Source organism: Aulonocara stuartgranti (assembly GCF_965226115.1).
Source record: "Aulonocara stuartgranti genome assembly, chromosome: 10".
Lineage (NCBI taxonomy): Eukaryota > Metazoa > Chordata > Actinopteri > Cichliformes > Cichlidae > Aulonocara > Aulonocara stuartgranti.
This window is the reverse complement of record NC_138946.1, coordinates 26,090,196-26,106,653: the sequence shown is the minus strand read 5'-3', so window position 1 is coordinate 26,106,653 and position 16,458 is coordinate 26,090,196. Positions and strand designations below refer to the sequence as shown.

The 16,458-nt window shown below is 45.0% G+C and overlaps 2 protein-coding genes across 13 annotated transcripts in view; one reads left to right on the top strand and one right to left on the bottom strand.

Moving 5' to 3' along the window:
* Positions 1-16,458, bottom strand: part of LOC309715687 (RNA-binding protein Musashi homolog 2) — a 270,739-nt gene that overhangs the window by 141,370 nt on the left and 112,911 nt on the right. The window lies entirely within an intron of this gene.
* LOC309715856 (uncharacterized protein) lies at positions 8,366-12,669 on the top strand. Its single transcript, XM_082549293.1, has 2 exons — positions 8,366-9,517; positions 12,313-12,669. The coding sequence occupies exon 1, from the start codon at positions 8,536-8,538 to the stop codon at positions 9,325-9,327; it is 792 nt and encodes a 263-aa protein (XP_082405419.1). The 5' UTR covers positions 8,366-8,535; the 3' UTR covers positions 9,328-9,517; positions 12,313-12,669.

Sequence of the window (16,458 nt, the reverse complement as noted above, 5' to 3'; positions counted from 1 at the left end):
TGTAGTGTCTTGCACACATCTAAGACATATCCGACTTGTAAATAGAGTGGAGCTTAAATGACAACAGCACTGCTTTTGTAGGGATTTAGGGAGGGAAGGAAAAAAAAGGAGCTGATTTGTGCAAAAGACTGCTGGCGAAGATAAAATGTTAGGCTTTGGATCTAAATTCCACATGAATGCCTTTCCCTTTAGTGTGCATTATGATGGCAATGGACCATATCATAGTATTTGTTTTGCTTTAGAGCTGTCCTCTGTGATTTATGTTCCCCGAGTGCAAATATTTCATGTCACTATACAAGCAATGTTTCTGTCATAGAAAACGTAGGGGGTATTCGGGGGCTGAATACGAGAGATTTGTGTACATGTGGCCCGTGCGTGTGTGTGTTTGTGTGTGTGGGCCAGTGGCAAGGCACATGTGGCAGTGCCAGTGTGTGACCGCAGGCCCCCTGGCTGGGGAGCAGCGCCTGGAAAGGTTACCCAGCAGAGTGGCTTTTGTATGGTAATGTGACCTCCAGCTCCCCAAGGAGTCCCAACACCTGCCCAGCACCCCCACCAACCTCACATCCTCAACATGGTAACTGTTTTCCCTCCATCTGACTCCTGCTCTGCTCTTGCTTTGTAGTGCAATTATTGTGAATATCTGCATCACGATTGTATCACATAAATACAACAGTTATAGGTCTGCGTTCAGTTTAACACCCACTCCAACTTTAATATTAGCTGAGTAGTTACCGTCATCTTTAGGCATAGGCTGAGGAACAACTCTGTAGCAATATGCATGCAGACAGGCTGACACCCCCCTAGACCTACAGACAACTGGCTGAGCATAGAGAGAGGGGCTCTAAAGCAATTATAGCAAATTAAATGAATGCCCCCAAGTTAAATAGTGTTAATAGTGTTCAGGGAGACAAATTTGAGATGCAACGCACAGTGTGATGGCAAGATCCACTTGGATTGCTGAGTAGCAAACGGTAGCATTAATTATATTCAAACCCTTTTAACAGAGAATCAATTCATGGCATGCTGTGACAGGTTGTTCGCTTTGGAAATGGACTGAAAAGCTTTAAGCATCAAACTAATTTTTGGTGACACCAAAGTTAGCTCGCGTTATGTAGTAGCGAAGAAAGCGAGAGATGAAGAAGTGGTACCTGTGAATTGTTTCGTCCTGGATAGAATGAAAAAACAATGAAAGAACTACCAACTAGTGACACTTTCACGGAGCTGCTCCATGACTCAAGATGACAAGTGATGAAAATGTAGAATAACATATGCTGTCAGGCATGAGAAGATGAAAAGATTTCATTCCCAACAGTTTCTCAGAGATGTGCTGATGTAAAAAAAAGAAGAAGAAGAAGAAGAAGAAGAAGAAAAAGAGGGGGGAGGAGTATTGACTGAAAAACTGTGGTGATAATAGTGCTTTTTCTCAATGCAGTATTTTAACCCAAACTCGGACAGGCATTCAGGATATTGACGATGCGCTGCACACTAAAACACACCCACTGTGGTTCGTGTCCTCTCTCTAACACCAGCTGATCCTAACAAAAGTCCTCTCTATCCTTCTGTTTAAGGTCTCAACATTTGTGTGAGGTGTCCAACTACCAATCTCTGCGCCTGAGGCGGCCCACCTACTGAACTCACTTCGCCATCCCTCTTCCCTGCCAACCCACCCCTCTCATTCCACTCGCATTGATCTTTTATAAGCGTTACGTTTTTACTGGCTGTGGTTTTCCCCCTTATTAAATGCACATTTCGGCATTGTCGTTAAATACGACGCGAAGCCACACACTGTATATATGTGTCATGCAATAACGCGTTCCCCTGCTACACTTTTGTCTATTTATTTATCCATTTAAAAAACTTAATTATGAATGAATGTCACGTTGAATAATTCATGTGTACCCCGGTGCTGCGAATAAATGGCGAGTACACCTTTGCTTCCTCCCCTTCAGTGTTCCTTCAACCCTTTTAGTAGCACCAAGCACTACTGTAGGTTATTGGTCTTTCTTCCCCTCTGGGGGGTTCTTACGCACTTAGTTCTTATTAAAATCCCTCTGGCATATGAACACACACCCCCAATGACACATGCACGCTCAAACACACACCTACATACACATACAGATATACACACACACACACATACGGACCAAGGACCGTCTGCTGGTACAAACCATTTATTAAAGCTCCTGTGAAGGTCCTGGCAGTCAGCCAGAGGGAGACATGACTTTGGATCCCATTCATGTCCACATCAGCAGAGTAAAATGTTTCTAGGTGTTGATCCATGACAGCCATTATTGCTGCAATCCAGTTTTATCACTGTCAAATTCCACAAAAGAGAAAATAAGCCCTTTTTCTGCACTTTAACAGATTGTCAATACAGTTCAACCAATCCAAACAGCTGCTGAGGGAGTTTATTTACTTTTGAAGATCTGTTTTGAATAGGGAGGGGAGGGAATCCACCCCCGTGTCATTTTCTCTCGCTACAGGTCCACAGACACTCAGAAATGGTTTAATATTAAGGAAAAAATGTAAGCTTTTAAAAGATCCAGAGCACAGTACGCAATGATTCGTTACTCAACAATCTTTGCAGGGATATACATAACATTTGCTGCAAATCTGTGTTAATTCTGACAGACATTTCTGATTTAGTTATAAAACAATATAAAATGTAAAAGACTGTTGTGTCTTTAACCAGTGAGAGTTCCTCCTTAGTATAAAGGTAATGTGATGCTACTTATTCACATGCTATTTTTGCATGGCAACAATACAAAACCTATGAAGACGTCAACACTGGGGAAAAAAAACACTAGTAGCAATGTCGTAATCAAAGACCATGGAATTCTATTGAAATTTTCGCAATCTGGCTCAACACCAGAAAAAAATAACCAAAACAACAGACTTGCAGAAAATGTTATATAATTATGGAGACAAGTCAAAATCAGAAATGGTTGCATGTATTTTTATCTGATAAAGTTAAAACGTCACGTATTTTTTGGACTATAAGGCGCACTTAAAATCCTTTAATTTTCTCAAAAATCGACAGTGCACCTTAATTCTGGTTGTGCTTACTGACCTTGAACCGATTTTATGTGGTACAGGGTACTTCAAAATCTGTCAAAAATGTTTCAGTCCGACTTTGGTAAGCGACGAAGCCCGACCGCTTCAAGGTCCAAGGTTCTTTATTTGTCACATGCATAGTTATACAAGTATAACACACAGTGAAATGTAGCCTGACAGGCTCCTCGACATGTGGAAAAAATGGGGGGGGGGGGGGGGTAGAGGAAGAACATTATATATATATATATATATTTATATTTATATATATATATATATATATATATATATATTTATATTTATATATATATATATATATATATATATATATATATATATATATATATATTTATATTTATATTTATATTTATTAGGGGTGCAACGATATTCGTATCGATATTGAACCGTTCGATACAGTGCTTTCGGTTCGGTACGCATATGTATCGAACAATACAAAATTTGTAATTTATTTTATCAACTTTCCTTCTGACGATGCTGTCTGTGTTGAGCGCTCAGTGAATCTGCGTTCGACTACTCCGCCTAGGGTCGTCAGTGCAGCCTAGGCGGAGTAGTCGAACGCAGATTCACTGAGCGCTCAACACAGACAGCATAGTCAGAAGGAAGAGCGCAGGGCAAGCTAGCAAGACAGAAGTTAAGCTCTCCTTGTAACATGGACCTCCCCCACCCTCATTCAGATCTGGTGTTTGGAATTATTTTGGTTTTCATGTGACGTATGACCCTGAAGGTAAGCGAGTCATGGACTAAAGTAAAACAGTATGTTGGATGTGCCATGCAATGCTCAATTACATGGGTGGGAACTAGTGTGTTAGCGCAGTTAGCTCGTTAACGTGTTGGCTGTCTAGCCCCATGCACGGGGCGATCGGCGGTAGCTCGTTAACGGAGATTTGCCGTGTTGTGGCGTTAAGGTCATTTCAACGAGATTAACCTGAAAGCACTAGTGGGAACACAACGAATATGACTGCACATTTACATCATCCTAGTGCAAAGACAAGTGGAAGCAGAAAAAAAACAAGCAAGCATGCTACTAACTTTAGCCGAGTCATTTAGACAGCTGTTTAATATGCTGCTGAGAATATAGCCCAGAAGAAGCGTATAGTATAGCTTTTATTTTGGAAAGAGACATTTCTCTGTAATAAACTCTCTTTTCCAAAGATGAGTGATTCCTCAATCAGATACAGGGCTCGCAATATCGCTAGCCCAACGTCCCGGGGCTAGCGATTTTTTCAGTCGGGCTACCAAAATCTATCTCTGCCCTGCCCGTCGGGCTATTGTAGGAAGGAAAAATATATGTCAATGCTTTTGCAGTCTTTCGGAAATGTAGCTGGGTAATTATGTCATTGGCATCGGTGAGCCACTGTCAATATGTGACATATTGAAATCGCGTTTGAATTTGCGCTTGTTTTTTTGCTTTCACTTTGCAATCGCGCGAACTGTATAGAGAGCGACAGCACTGATCTGTGAGTGATGATAATTTGCGCACCAATTCCTCTGACATCGTCTTATTAATTGTTAGCTTACTATGCAAACATGACAAGTGAAATCTCCCGCAGCTTAAACATGTGAGAGGTTGATCGCGCAGAGAATCGCTGAGCTTATGCGTGTGCGTGTGTAAAAGCAGCAGGATTTATATTTGACTACGATGACCTGGATGACTGAGAACCTTCACAGAGAGATATATATTTTAGTTCTGCTGAGCCAAATAAGACAGGTCAGGGTGAAGAAGTGACAGCCAAAGAAAAGCTTACCACAAAACGGAGAAGTTATGACAAATCAGACTATAAGGCAAAAAGAAAGTGCAGCTTTATGGTTTCATGGACAAAAGAATTTCTGTGGCTGCAATATGACGAGCTAAATAACCAGGGCTGCACATAAGTGGTCCGCAGGTGCGCATTCGCTGTCAAAATAAAAAACACGCACAAGGGTTAGGGTTAAATTTAAAAACTGTACTTTTGAGTTAAAATATATATTTATAATTTTAATAAATGACAAATTAAAAAGGCATGAACATTTTTTTTGTATCGAAAAAATATCGAACCGTGACACCAAAGTATCGAACCGAACCGAACCGTGAATTTTGTGTATCGTTGCACCCCTAATATATATATAGTATATTCATTGGGTGAATGTGCAGTAGTAGCAGCAAGCAGGTGAATTCTGTACATTAATATGAATAGACATCTGACTATTTTACAGGATAGACATATATAAACATATTTAAAATTAAAGGAATTTGGAATGTACATTGTGCCTTGGTTTAGAGTGTCTGGAAGAGAGTCCTGTCTCAGTCAATTATAGATGATTTGAGAGGGCGGGTGTGTGTGTTTAGGGCCCGGATGGCTTGGGGATAGAAGCTCCTCTTGAGTCTCTCTGTCCTTGCCCGGATGATGCGGAACCTTCTACCAGATTGCAGAAGTTGGAACAGTTTGTTGCCAGGATGGGACGGGTCCTTCAGTATCTGCGCTGCTCTAGTCCGGCATCTCCTGGTGCAGGTGTCCTGAAGCGGGGGGAGAGCTTGATGGATTGTCTAGCATTACAGCTACCATAGTTAGAAGCCTCGTGGAGTAATATGTACTGAACAGCTAAGTAACAGCAAAGAGACTGACTCGGACAATGACGAGGGGATCCGGGCATGCTCGATGCCGAAATTGCCCAACTGTTAAACCCAGACACTGAAGATGAAAAATTTGATGGATTTGAAGAGGAATGAACTGAAAAGGTGAGTGTATTGTTCTGCATTTTATGTGTTACAACTGAACAGTGTTGAGAGTTATCGTGAATGTTTTGAATAAAGTTTGCCTTATCTGACTGTTTTGTTTCCCTTAATGCGCCTTATAATCCGTGTGCACCTTATAGTCCAAAAAATACGGTACTGGATAATGATGTAAGTACGTGACATTTACTTTTTAATATAAATCCATCACACTTGCTTTTCTTTGGTAAGGTAAAACATTTGATTTGATTATCTGTACCTCTTTCCAACAATAGAACACTTTACTTTCAGAGTTGCTTAACTAAGTCGTTTAACACACTGCAATTTAGAGGAAATTAAGTTGAATAAGTTATTTTATTATTAAAGTAATATTTTTCATTGAGGAAATTTGGATTTTTGCTTGTATATGCTGTCAATTACAGTTGCAACACAATTTTATACCCCAATGGAGTAATTAAAAACACATATCCTAATTTTTGCCTCTTACGGGGTATTTTTTTCTTCTTTATTAATAGCATCGCAATATATTTTGTAAGATTGTCTTGTGTGAAGATTTTGTTGTGATACCTTTGTTATCACGGGCAACACATTGTGATACTATAGTATTGTGATTTATGCTGTGATTCCTAATTGTAAGGCAACCTTACAACCTATTTCATTAGTGTCAGCTGAGGTGTCTAAACCAGTATTAAAAAGGAATATGGCTCACCTTATCTGAAACACACAAAACACCAGACACCACCGTGTTTCAGGAATTACTTGTTGCATCTGCCACCAGCTCTCTCTCTCTTGCACACATGCCAGCATTCAGAAAAACACACACACCAAAAGAAAGCAATGGCAAATCTCCACGCATAAACATTCTTAATAATAAGAAAATGTTTAACCCAAAGAAGTCCACAGCTCATACAGCCAGTCCCATCAACTACCTCCACTCTGCACTCTGAAAAGATACAACCTTGCTCTGTGCTCACATGCCATGCAGAAAAAGTGCAAAGTGGTCTGAAGTTTGCTGTGTCATCAACATACATTATTACCGCGGGTGACATCAGGTAATACCATCAATTTATTCTTTATTCACTGACAGCCATATATCGTATTTAATTTAAAATTGCAGAGAGGAAGCGATTGTGCAGGGTTGAAGTAATCATATGGAGCATGAAACTATACTGTCCTAATTTACAGCTTCTTCATCACCTCTATTCAGTACAGAGGGAATGATCTACAACGAGGTGGTCTGTTTCAGCGGTCAGAGGAGGTCTAATGCATTTGGTAGGGGCTGATAACAGTGCTTCACTTTCACACCGAGCACTCAGAGGGAATTACAGGGCTGTAGAGAGGAGAATGTCTGAGTGCTTTAGTTAAAACCAGGGGTAAATGCTATCTCGTGCTTACATACTCCCTGATCCATGCACACTGAGGCTACCTGATCGTTTCAGAGCTTGGTCCATTTACATTTTCGCTCGACACGGCCACTCGTACTGTATATTCTGCTTTACAAAAATCGATTGCAGAGCCAAAGGCCTCTCCTTTTCAGCAGAGCACTGGTCTCCAGCCAAGCCTTACCTGGATTGAGAGATATGAGGATGAAAGGATTGGGTGCACTGAGACCATAGCCGTGGGGGAGAGATTTTAGTGCGGGGTTGAACATGTTCACTTAACGCTTAACAGAAGATGGGTATGGAACCTCTCTGAGGAGAGGTAAGGCAGCAAATAATGCGAGAGTATCTATTAGTACTTTGGTAACTGTTGCCTGAATCTGAGGGCCTCTATGAACCCTTCAACGACTAATCCATCAGTTGGACATAAGGGGCCTGCCGCACAGATCTTACAGCCTTCTTTCTCACTCTCTTGCTGTATTGCTAAGCCAAGTCTGATTTCTCCTCATTAGGAGCGGCGTTCTTTAAACATGCCTACCCAGCAAGTCCAACACTAAACCCACAAAGGTCTGACCAGTTGCCCTGTCACTTTCTCGCCCAGTAACTACTTTCGCAAGAGAAGACAGAAACTGAGCCAGCGCTTCCCTCTGTCAGTGTGGCACAGTCTCAGCCAGCGTTATTCATCACCCTCACAGTGAAGGCTAAATATGAACACACATATGAATATATGAATAACTGAACGAGTGGTTATTGTTATTCACCTGCACGCACTCTGCCGAGCCTGCAAAGTCTTTTGTTTGGAGCCTGTAGTTCTGCTGAGCATGGGCTTTCTGACAGAACGTCTGAAGTGGGGCAGAGGGGAGTGGGAACACAGGTGTTACTGAGTGGCTCTTTTACTGAGAAAGAATGACCTGTGTCTGCAAATGCCCCCTCTGTCTGTCTTCGGAGCTTTCTGCAATGCCCCTGTGCCCTCGTTCTTCGGTGGCTACCACGCTGGCATGAAGACCTGCCATTTGCCCAGATGGTGGACAGCAGGGGTCCCCCCCACACTTCCTATATCAGTGAAGTGCTGCCCCCGAGAGTGTCTGAGATGCAGCTTTAGCCCATATGCCCAAATGAAAAAATTACTAAAGCATAAAGATGGTCATCTGTGCATCCAAAAAAACAACTTATGTAGACAGACAAATAAAGATATCTTGTGGCGGACCACCAGGTGGCTCCACTCACACACAAGTTGAAGGGAAGTGTGGGGGTGGAGATTTTGGCGCTGACTATATGTGAAGTTCTGTCAGTTAATAAAGTTGTTGGAGTGAGACACTGAGACCTCTCCTGTCGTTGTTACATACCTCCACATTGGTGACCCCTGTAGTGAACATGCTAAGGCTCGACGACGAAGCCAGCTCTGGCCTGGAAGCATCGGCGGCCGCCGGACCTTCACCTCCGCCGATGGCTGCGTTTGCTGTGGCGCTTAAATTGCCGGATTTTTGGCTTCACGATCCTCCTTCATGGTTCATGCACGTAGAAGCTCAGTTTGCTCTTCGTGGAGTTTCAGCCGACGACACTAAATACCACCATGTGGTGGCCTCACTTGACCCGCTGTCAACCCGCCGTGTGATGACTCTCCTCCGGGATCCCCCAGCCCAGGGCAAGTACGCCGCCCTCAAGGGGCTGCTGCTGCGGCGTTACTCCCTCTCTGATGCTGAGCGGGCCGAGAAACTCCTTTCCATCGCGGGCCTGGGCGACGGCACCGCCCTCGAGCTCATGGAGAGCATGCTGTCCTTGCTGGGCGCGGAGGACGGAGGATTTCTCTTCACCCACCTCTTTCTTCGACAGCTGCCGGCTCCAGTGCGCGCTGGCCTTGCCAACTCCCCGCTATTGGCCACGAAGGATTACCGCTCCCTTGCGGAAGAGGCGGATCGCATCCTCCTGGCTACCAGGACTTTCGGCGTCCAGACGGTTATTCAGGACCCACCAGCGTTTTCCCCCTCCCCCTCACCGATGCTCCACGGGCCCTCCGACTCGTCCACTGTGGCCGGAATCGCTGCACGGCGGCACCGCGGAAAGGGGCTTTGTTTTTATCACCAGCGTTTTGGAGCGAAGGCACGGCGCTGCCTCCCGCCTTGCAGTTTCCAGACCCAGGGAAACGGGCATGTCAGCGCTCTGTAGCAGCCGCGACCGCTGGCAACAAGGAAAGGCTGCTTTTCTTAGAGGACTCACGCTCGGGGAGGCGTTTCCTGGTGGACTCCGGCTCACAGAAGAGCCTTCTTCCCCCGGCTGGCTCGGACAGGCTAGCTGAGGGTTGCGGGCCATTGCTAACAGCGGCTAATGGCTCTCCCATCAAAACCTTCGGTGAAAGGTTGGTGACTGTTTGCTTTCACGACCGTGACTTTCAGTGGAACTTTGTTGTTGCTGCTAGCTCTGTGCCTATAATAGGCGCTGATTTTCTTTGTGCTCACGGACTACTGGTTGATGTGGCTAACAGACGTTTAATTGATGCTGTGTCCTTTTCCTCATTACCCTGTTTGACTCGGGGTGCTCAGCCCGTGGTGCATGCTAACTCAGTAGATTCGGGTGACGTTTTTCAGTGTTTGCTTTCTGAGTTTCCCTCACTCACTGTCCCCACTTTCTCGAGCACGGTGACGAAGCATGGGGTAGAGCATTACATAACTACAGTGTTCGCCCGTGCGCGCCGCCTCGACCCCGCCAAACTGGCTGTCGCTAGGGAAGAATTTGCCACCATGGAGCGTCTGGGCATCGTGCAGCGTTCGAACAGTGCCTGGGCTTCTCCGTTACACATGGTGCCTAAATCTGATGGTCGGTGGCGACCTTGTGGGGATTTCCGCCGTCTTAATAATGTCACGGAGAACGATCGTTATCCCATTCCCCACATCCAAGATTTTTCCGCCCATCTTGCGGGGACCTCGGTTTTTTCTAAGATCGATTTGGTACGGGGATATCACCAGGTTCCCGTCCCCAAAACCGCTGTAATTACACCTTTCGGCCTTTTCGAGTTTCTGCGCATGCCGTTTGGCCTGAAAGGTGCCGCCCAAACCTTCCAGCGGTTGATGGACTCGGTCTTGCGCGGGCTGCCCTTTGTTTTTGTATATCTTGATGATATACTGGTGGCCAGCAGCTCGAAGGAGCAGCACATGTTCCATCTGCGTCAGGTTTTTCAGCGTTTGGCGGAGCATGGACTGATTATTAATCCGTCTAAATGCCAGTTTGGGTTGCCCGTTCTCGATTTCCTTGGGCACCGTGTTTCCGCCGAGGGCGCGGTTCCGTTGCCTGACAAAGTCCGAGCTGTTTCGGAATTTCCGCGTCCCACGACTGTTAAGGCACTGCAGGAATTTTTGGGGATGGTGAATTTTTACAACCGTTTTCTCCCCAGAGTGGCACATCTGCTGAAGCCCCTTTATGGGGCGTTAAAGGGTAAAAAAGCTAATGACCCCGTTGACTGGTTTCCGGACAGCATCCAAGCGTTTTCTGATGCTAAGTCAGCGTTAGCTAATGCTGCCCTTCTGGCCCACCCATCCCCCTCAGCGCCGATTGCGTTGACCACTGATGCGTCGGACATAGCGGTGGGTGCGGTGCTGGAACAGCGAATCTCGGGTGTCTGGCAACCGCTCGCCTTTTTCAGCCGTACGCTACGTGACAGCGAACGCAATTACAGCGTTTTTGACAGGGAGCTACTGGCGCTCCACCTGGCGTCTCGTCATTTCCGGTTTTTTCTCGAGGGTCGTCACTTTACCGCATACGTGGACCACAAACCCTTGACGTTTGCCATGTCCAAGGTTTCCGATCCATGGAGTGCACGCCAGCAGCGCCAGTTGGCAGCCATTTCTGAGTTTACCACGGACATTCGGCACGTGGCTGGTAAATCCAATCATGTGGCTGACTGTTTGTCCCGTGCGCTGGTTTCTCCCGTCTTTCTCGGCATAGACTACTCCGCCATGGCTGCCGATCAGAGCGGTGACCCTGACATCCTCGCGCTTAAATCCACCCAGACGGGCCTCATACTGGAGGACAGACCCGTGCAGGACGGTGGTCCCCTCCTCGTCTGTGACGTTTCCACCGGCCGCCCTCGCCCTGTGGTTCCCGCTTCCTGGCGTCGTCAAGTTTTTGACTCGGTACATGCTCTCTCTCTGTTAAACTGGTCAGCTCTAAATTTGTTTGGCCAGGCCTTCGCAAATCTGTTAAGGAATGGGCGTCGGCGTGCATTCCCTGCCAGCGCGCGAAGGTTCATAAACACACCAAGGCGCCCCTGGAGCCGTTCTTCATACCCGGCAAACGTTTCGATCATGTGCATGTCGATCTGGTGGGTCCCTTGCCGCAGTCACAAGGTTTTACGCACCTTTTGACTGTTGTTGACCGGACCACCAGGTGGCCGGAGGCGGTCCCCCTGGCGTCCACTACCGCAGCAGTGGTGGCCAAGGCGTTTTTGTCGACCTGGGTCTCGCGTTTCGGCCCACCCGCGGACATTACGTCAGACAGAGGCCCCCAGTTCATTTCCGAGCTTTGGTCGGCCATGGCTGATGGACTGGGGGCTAAAGTCCACCGCACAACCGCATACAACCCGCAGGCTAATGGGATGTGTGAACGGTTCCACCGGTCGCTGAAGGCTGCCTTTCGCGCCTCCTTAAAGGATTGCAATTGGGTTGACCGCCTCCCGTGGGTTTTGCTTGGGCTGCGCTCTGCGGTTAAGGAGGATCTCGGCGCTTCCCCAGCTGAGCTAGTGTTTGGTCAGCCCCTCCGCGTGCCTGGAGAATTCTTGCCTGAAAATCCTCCTCCCTGCTTCGATCCATCGGTGCTCTCTCTCACCCCGCTTTTGCACTCGCTTCGGGTTCCTGGTCCGGTGCACCATTGCGTGCCTGACACCTTTGTTCCAAAGACTTTAGAGACTGCTAAGTTTGTTTTTGTCAGGCACGATGCCCACAGGACACCGCTGCGGCCGCTGTATGACGGCCCGTTCAGGGTTATTGAACCGGGCCAGAAACGTTTTGTTTTGGATTTTGGGGGTCGAAGGGAGACTGTGTGTGTTGACAGACTTAAACCAGCACATGTTCTTCTGGACAGTGATGTAGTGCCGGCCCAGGCCCCTCGCCGTGGCCGACCTCCTGCGCTGGGGTTGACAGTCTCTGGTTTTCCCCCCAGGACTACCCCCGGACCACCAACGTTTGAGCCTCCTCCTGCCTTTCCTGCTCGCCTTCACCAGCCTCGTTCACAGGATGGACCTTCCTCTGCCTGTTCTCTCCCTCCCAGGTTCAGTCGTGCGGGTCGTTTGCTTAGACCCAGGGTCCTGGACTGAATGGAGACCTGACTGTGTGTTCAAGGGGGGGTATGTGTGGCGGACCACCAGGTGGCTCCACTCACACACAAGTTGAAGGGAAGTGTGGGGGTGGAGATTTTGGCGCTGACTATATGTGAAGTTCTGTCAGTTAATAAAGTTGTTGGAGTGAGACACTGAGACCTCTCCTGTCGTTGTTACATACCTCCACAATCTCAACTTTTTTCCTTAGCCTCGTCTTTTATTATTTCATCTAAAAACAGATAATATTATATATAAGCTTATAAATATATGTTCTGAAGCTGGCATGATAACACAAGAATGAAAAGATTATAAGCAATGTGTTAATAATGGTATTGATTAGAGCACCACACCGCAAGCCTAGAGACTGGTTGACAACCATCCAGCAATTGCCAGTCGCTAAGGAAAAATGAGTATTCCCCGACCATTTGTGAGTGTCTGCTGGAGGTGCTGGCAGTCTCATTGATTTCTAAAGCCCCAATCACTCATGCCCACAAACCATTCGGTGACTCCAGACAACCACTTAGTAGGGAAAATTGCATTTTACGCAAATGGTTGGCAAAGAGGTTTTTGGTTCAGCACCCCCTTTGCAACCGATTTCACTCGGTGAAAACCAGCAACCTCCGACAACCACTCACCAAGGGAAGCTACTGAAGCAAGTAATCGTGTTATTCTGGCACTACAAGAATTCTCTGCTTTGACTGATGAGTCAAATCATTCTTTACAAGGCCCCCTCTCCTTCACCCAGATGTTTCCATACTGTTAATTTTCAGTCTGTAACACCTATCTGTTTTGGAAAAGCATCTAACAGATTAGTTAGATTTAGATTTAGACGCTAAATGAAGAAGTAGATGTAAAAACTGATAAAAGGGTATTTTGATTTATATTTTGATCTGTTTTATGAGCCTGTATCTGTTCTTTTGTCGGTAGTTTAGCACACTTCTTTACCTAGCACAGTCCTAATGATACAATGGTATTTATGGAAAATGCAAGAGAAACTCAGTCTTGCTCTCTGTGTTAAATAAACAGAATAAAACTATATGAGAATAAACCTAAATGTTTTTATTGTACTGATTATAATTAATAAAAAACAAATCTAAGAAACAACTTGCTGTTTGCATGAATTTTTATATCTGGAGTGAGCACACCACATACCATTTATCAGCCTTCCATTTCACTTCCTTTTATAAGTACTGAGCTCGCAGTGTTGTCTATTGAGTATCGAGTCTATTGAGTGGGATGAAAAGCTGAAAAAGTGGCTTTGTGCCTACTGCTACACATCAGGCTCTTCAAGTTCATAATGTCATACTGACACCAGGAGACAGGCAGTGCCAGGGGTGATGCCCAGGAGTGAAGGGAAGGTCAGCGAAGCTTCACAACAGAACTGGTGCTGATGCCACAGCATGTATGGCTCAAGTGCTTGGCAGTGCATCTTAACAACAAAATGTGACATTTTTAGAAGCTGTCAAATTGCAGTCTAAAAAGCGGTCTTGACTGGGGACCAGGCCAGAGCACCGCTGCAGGGCTTTCAATCTGTCCGTAATGGGAAAGATGGAAGAAGATAAGATTCCAATTCAGCCATTTCTGCACGGCCCAATGTGATCACACTGCAATCCGACAGGGCATTTGGAGAGTTGAGAGAATTCTTAAAAAGACAGAATATCTTCAAGTATGGCTTGATACTCACACAAATCCCATCACTGCTCCTAATTGTCCAGCTCACTGAAAGTAAGTGATATAATCTGGAAGTATTACCCACTCTGTCCTCAGTCACAAATGCAGCCCATGAGTCTGCATGAGGAATATTACGATGTAATGACAAAAAAAAAGGAAACACCCAGACTTTATTTGACTTCTGTTTTTACTTTCTTTCTTTTTTTTTAATTTTTTATACAACAAACTCAATTGCATAAAGCACATAAGTCAAAACACATTTTGATGACTGGAAGCTACATCTTATATAACCAAAGTTTTGCGTCATAAACTATCCTGTTTGCAAACCATCATCTCACTCACTGGTACTGGTTTGAACCCTTTTTGTATTCAAAAGTATCTGAATAATTTATGGCCTAGATTTAACAAGGTGCTGGATTCTGATCCATATTGACATGATAGAGCTGCACAGTTGCTGCTGATTTGCCTGCTATACATACATGATGAGAATCACCTGTTCCACCACATCCACAGTGTGCTCTATTGGACTGAAATATGGAGACTGTGGAGGTCATTTGAGTACAGTGAACACTTTTAACTTTGCTGGAAGCAGCCTTCAGAGGATTGGTACACTGTGGTTATGATGGTTAGCAACAATACTCAAGTAGGTACTAAGTGGCCCAACATGTGCCAAGAAATTATCCTCCACACCATGTCATGACCAGCACCAATCCGATCCACTGATACGAGACGGCATGGCTCCATGCTTTCATGTTGTTTACACCAGGCTCTGATCCTACCATCTGAATGTTGCAGTAGAAATAAAAACTCATCAGATCGAGCAGTATTATCTTAGTGTCCAACCCTGGTGAGCAGTCAGAATCGTAGCCTCAGTTTCCTTTTCTTAGCTTACAGGAGGCGCACCCAGTGAGGTCTTGTGCTTCTGTAGCCCATCTGCTTCAAGGTTCAACATGTACTTCCATTCAGAGATGCTTTTCTTCTACCTTTGTTGTAAGGAGCGGTTATTTAAGTTACTTCTTCTTAGCTCAAAGCAGCCTGGTCAATGTCCTCTGACCTCTGGCATCAACAATGCATTTTTGTCTTTCTTACAATTTTTTCAGACCAGTCTCTGTAAACTCTAGAGCTGGTTGTCGAGTAGTGAAGCTGTTTCTAAAATACAAGAAAAACCAAGCCAAGTACAAAGCTTTTCTTCCCCTTTCTTTCTGAGACTCGGTTTAAACTTCAGTATGTAGCCTTGACCATGGAGTTGCACTTGCATTAACAATCAGCTGAACAGGTGTATCTAATAAAATGTCTTGTGAGTGTATGTGGAGAGTTGGATAGCTTCTATGGAACCATGGTGTATTCACATGATTATAATCACATTAATGTTGTTTTTAGTAACGGCCATACCTGTGGAGAAATAATTCAATTGCACAACTAAATGTAGCTCAATTTAAAACAGACAATTATTTATCCATTAAGACCACTGGGCATTACAGCGCTAATCCTATGAACACAAGCAAAGCTCTGAAAGCAAAGCAGGGCTTAACCAGCACAGCCTGATATCCTGTGTGGCGACACTGTCACGGCCACACGTGTAAGATGTAAATTTATATTCTGGCTCCCAACAGAGATGTACACAGATAAACACATGTGTCAAAGATGATATAGTGTGCAAATCATATTAAACTAAGTTTCAGTTACATTATGCAGACGCAGGAATTTGGCATGACTTCAAAAACTACTCCTGAACAAGAAAAACAAAAACAAAAAAACAAAAAAAATGCAGAGATAAGAGAGCTTTTTCAAAATTGCAATTAGCCACTCAAAGAAATAGCAATTGCATATATTTTCCGTCTTTGAACAATTGCTACCAAAAAAATGAAAAAAATAAAAAGAGAAACAATCAAACAAACTTTGCAATGGCATTCTGCCAAACCACACCAACAGGGTATCATGCCTCCCAACTGTCCATGCACAAACACTGTCAAAACCCCCATCAACTATTTCTAATTAATCTTCGGGATTCTTTTTGTCACCCTGCCTTGTATAAATGGGCAGCAGAATGCGCCTCAAATACAAAGGGGGGAAAAAAAGGAGAGGATGGGAGAAAAAGATTTCTTGTTTTTGTTGAGCGAATCTAAATTCACACATTTCCAACAAAAAGCTCACGAGTTGCTGAAACAATACCTTCTTATCTCTAGGAATTGGGAGAAATTTCCGCTCCGTCGCTCTTTTATTTCGGTCTATATGCAACCTGTAGCAGCTGAGAACACAGCCTGCAAAGCCTCTTTGTGCTGCAAGGAGATACTGCTACTCGCTGCTGCCGCTGTTAC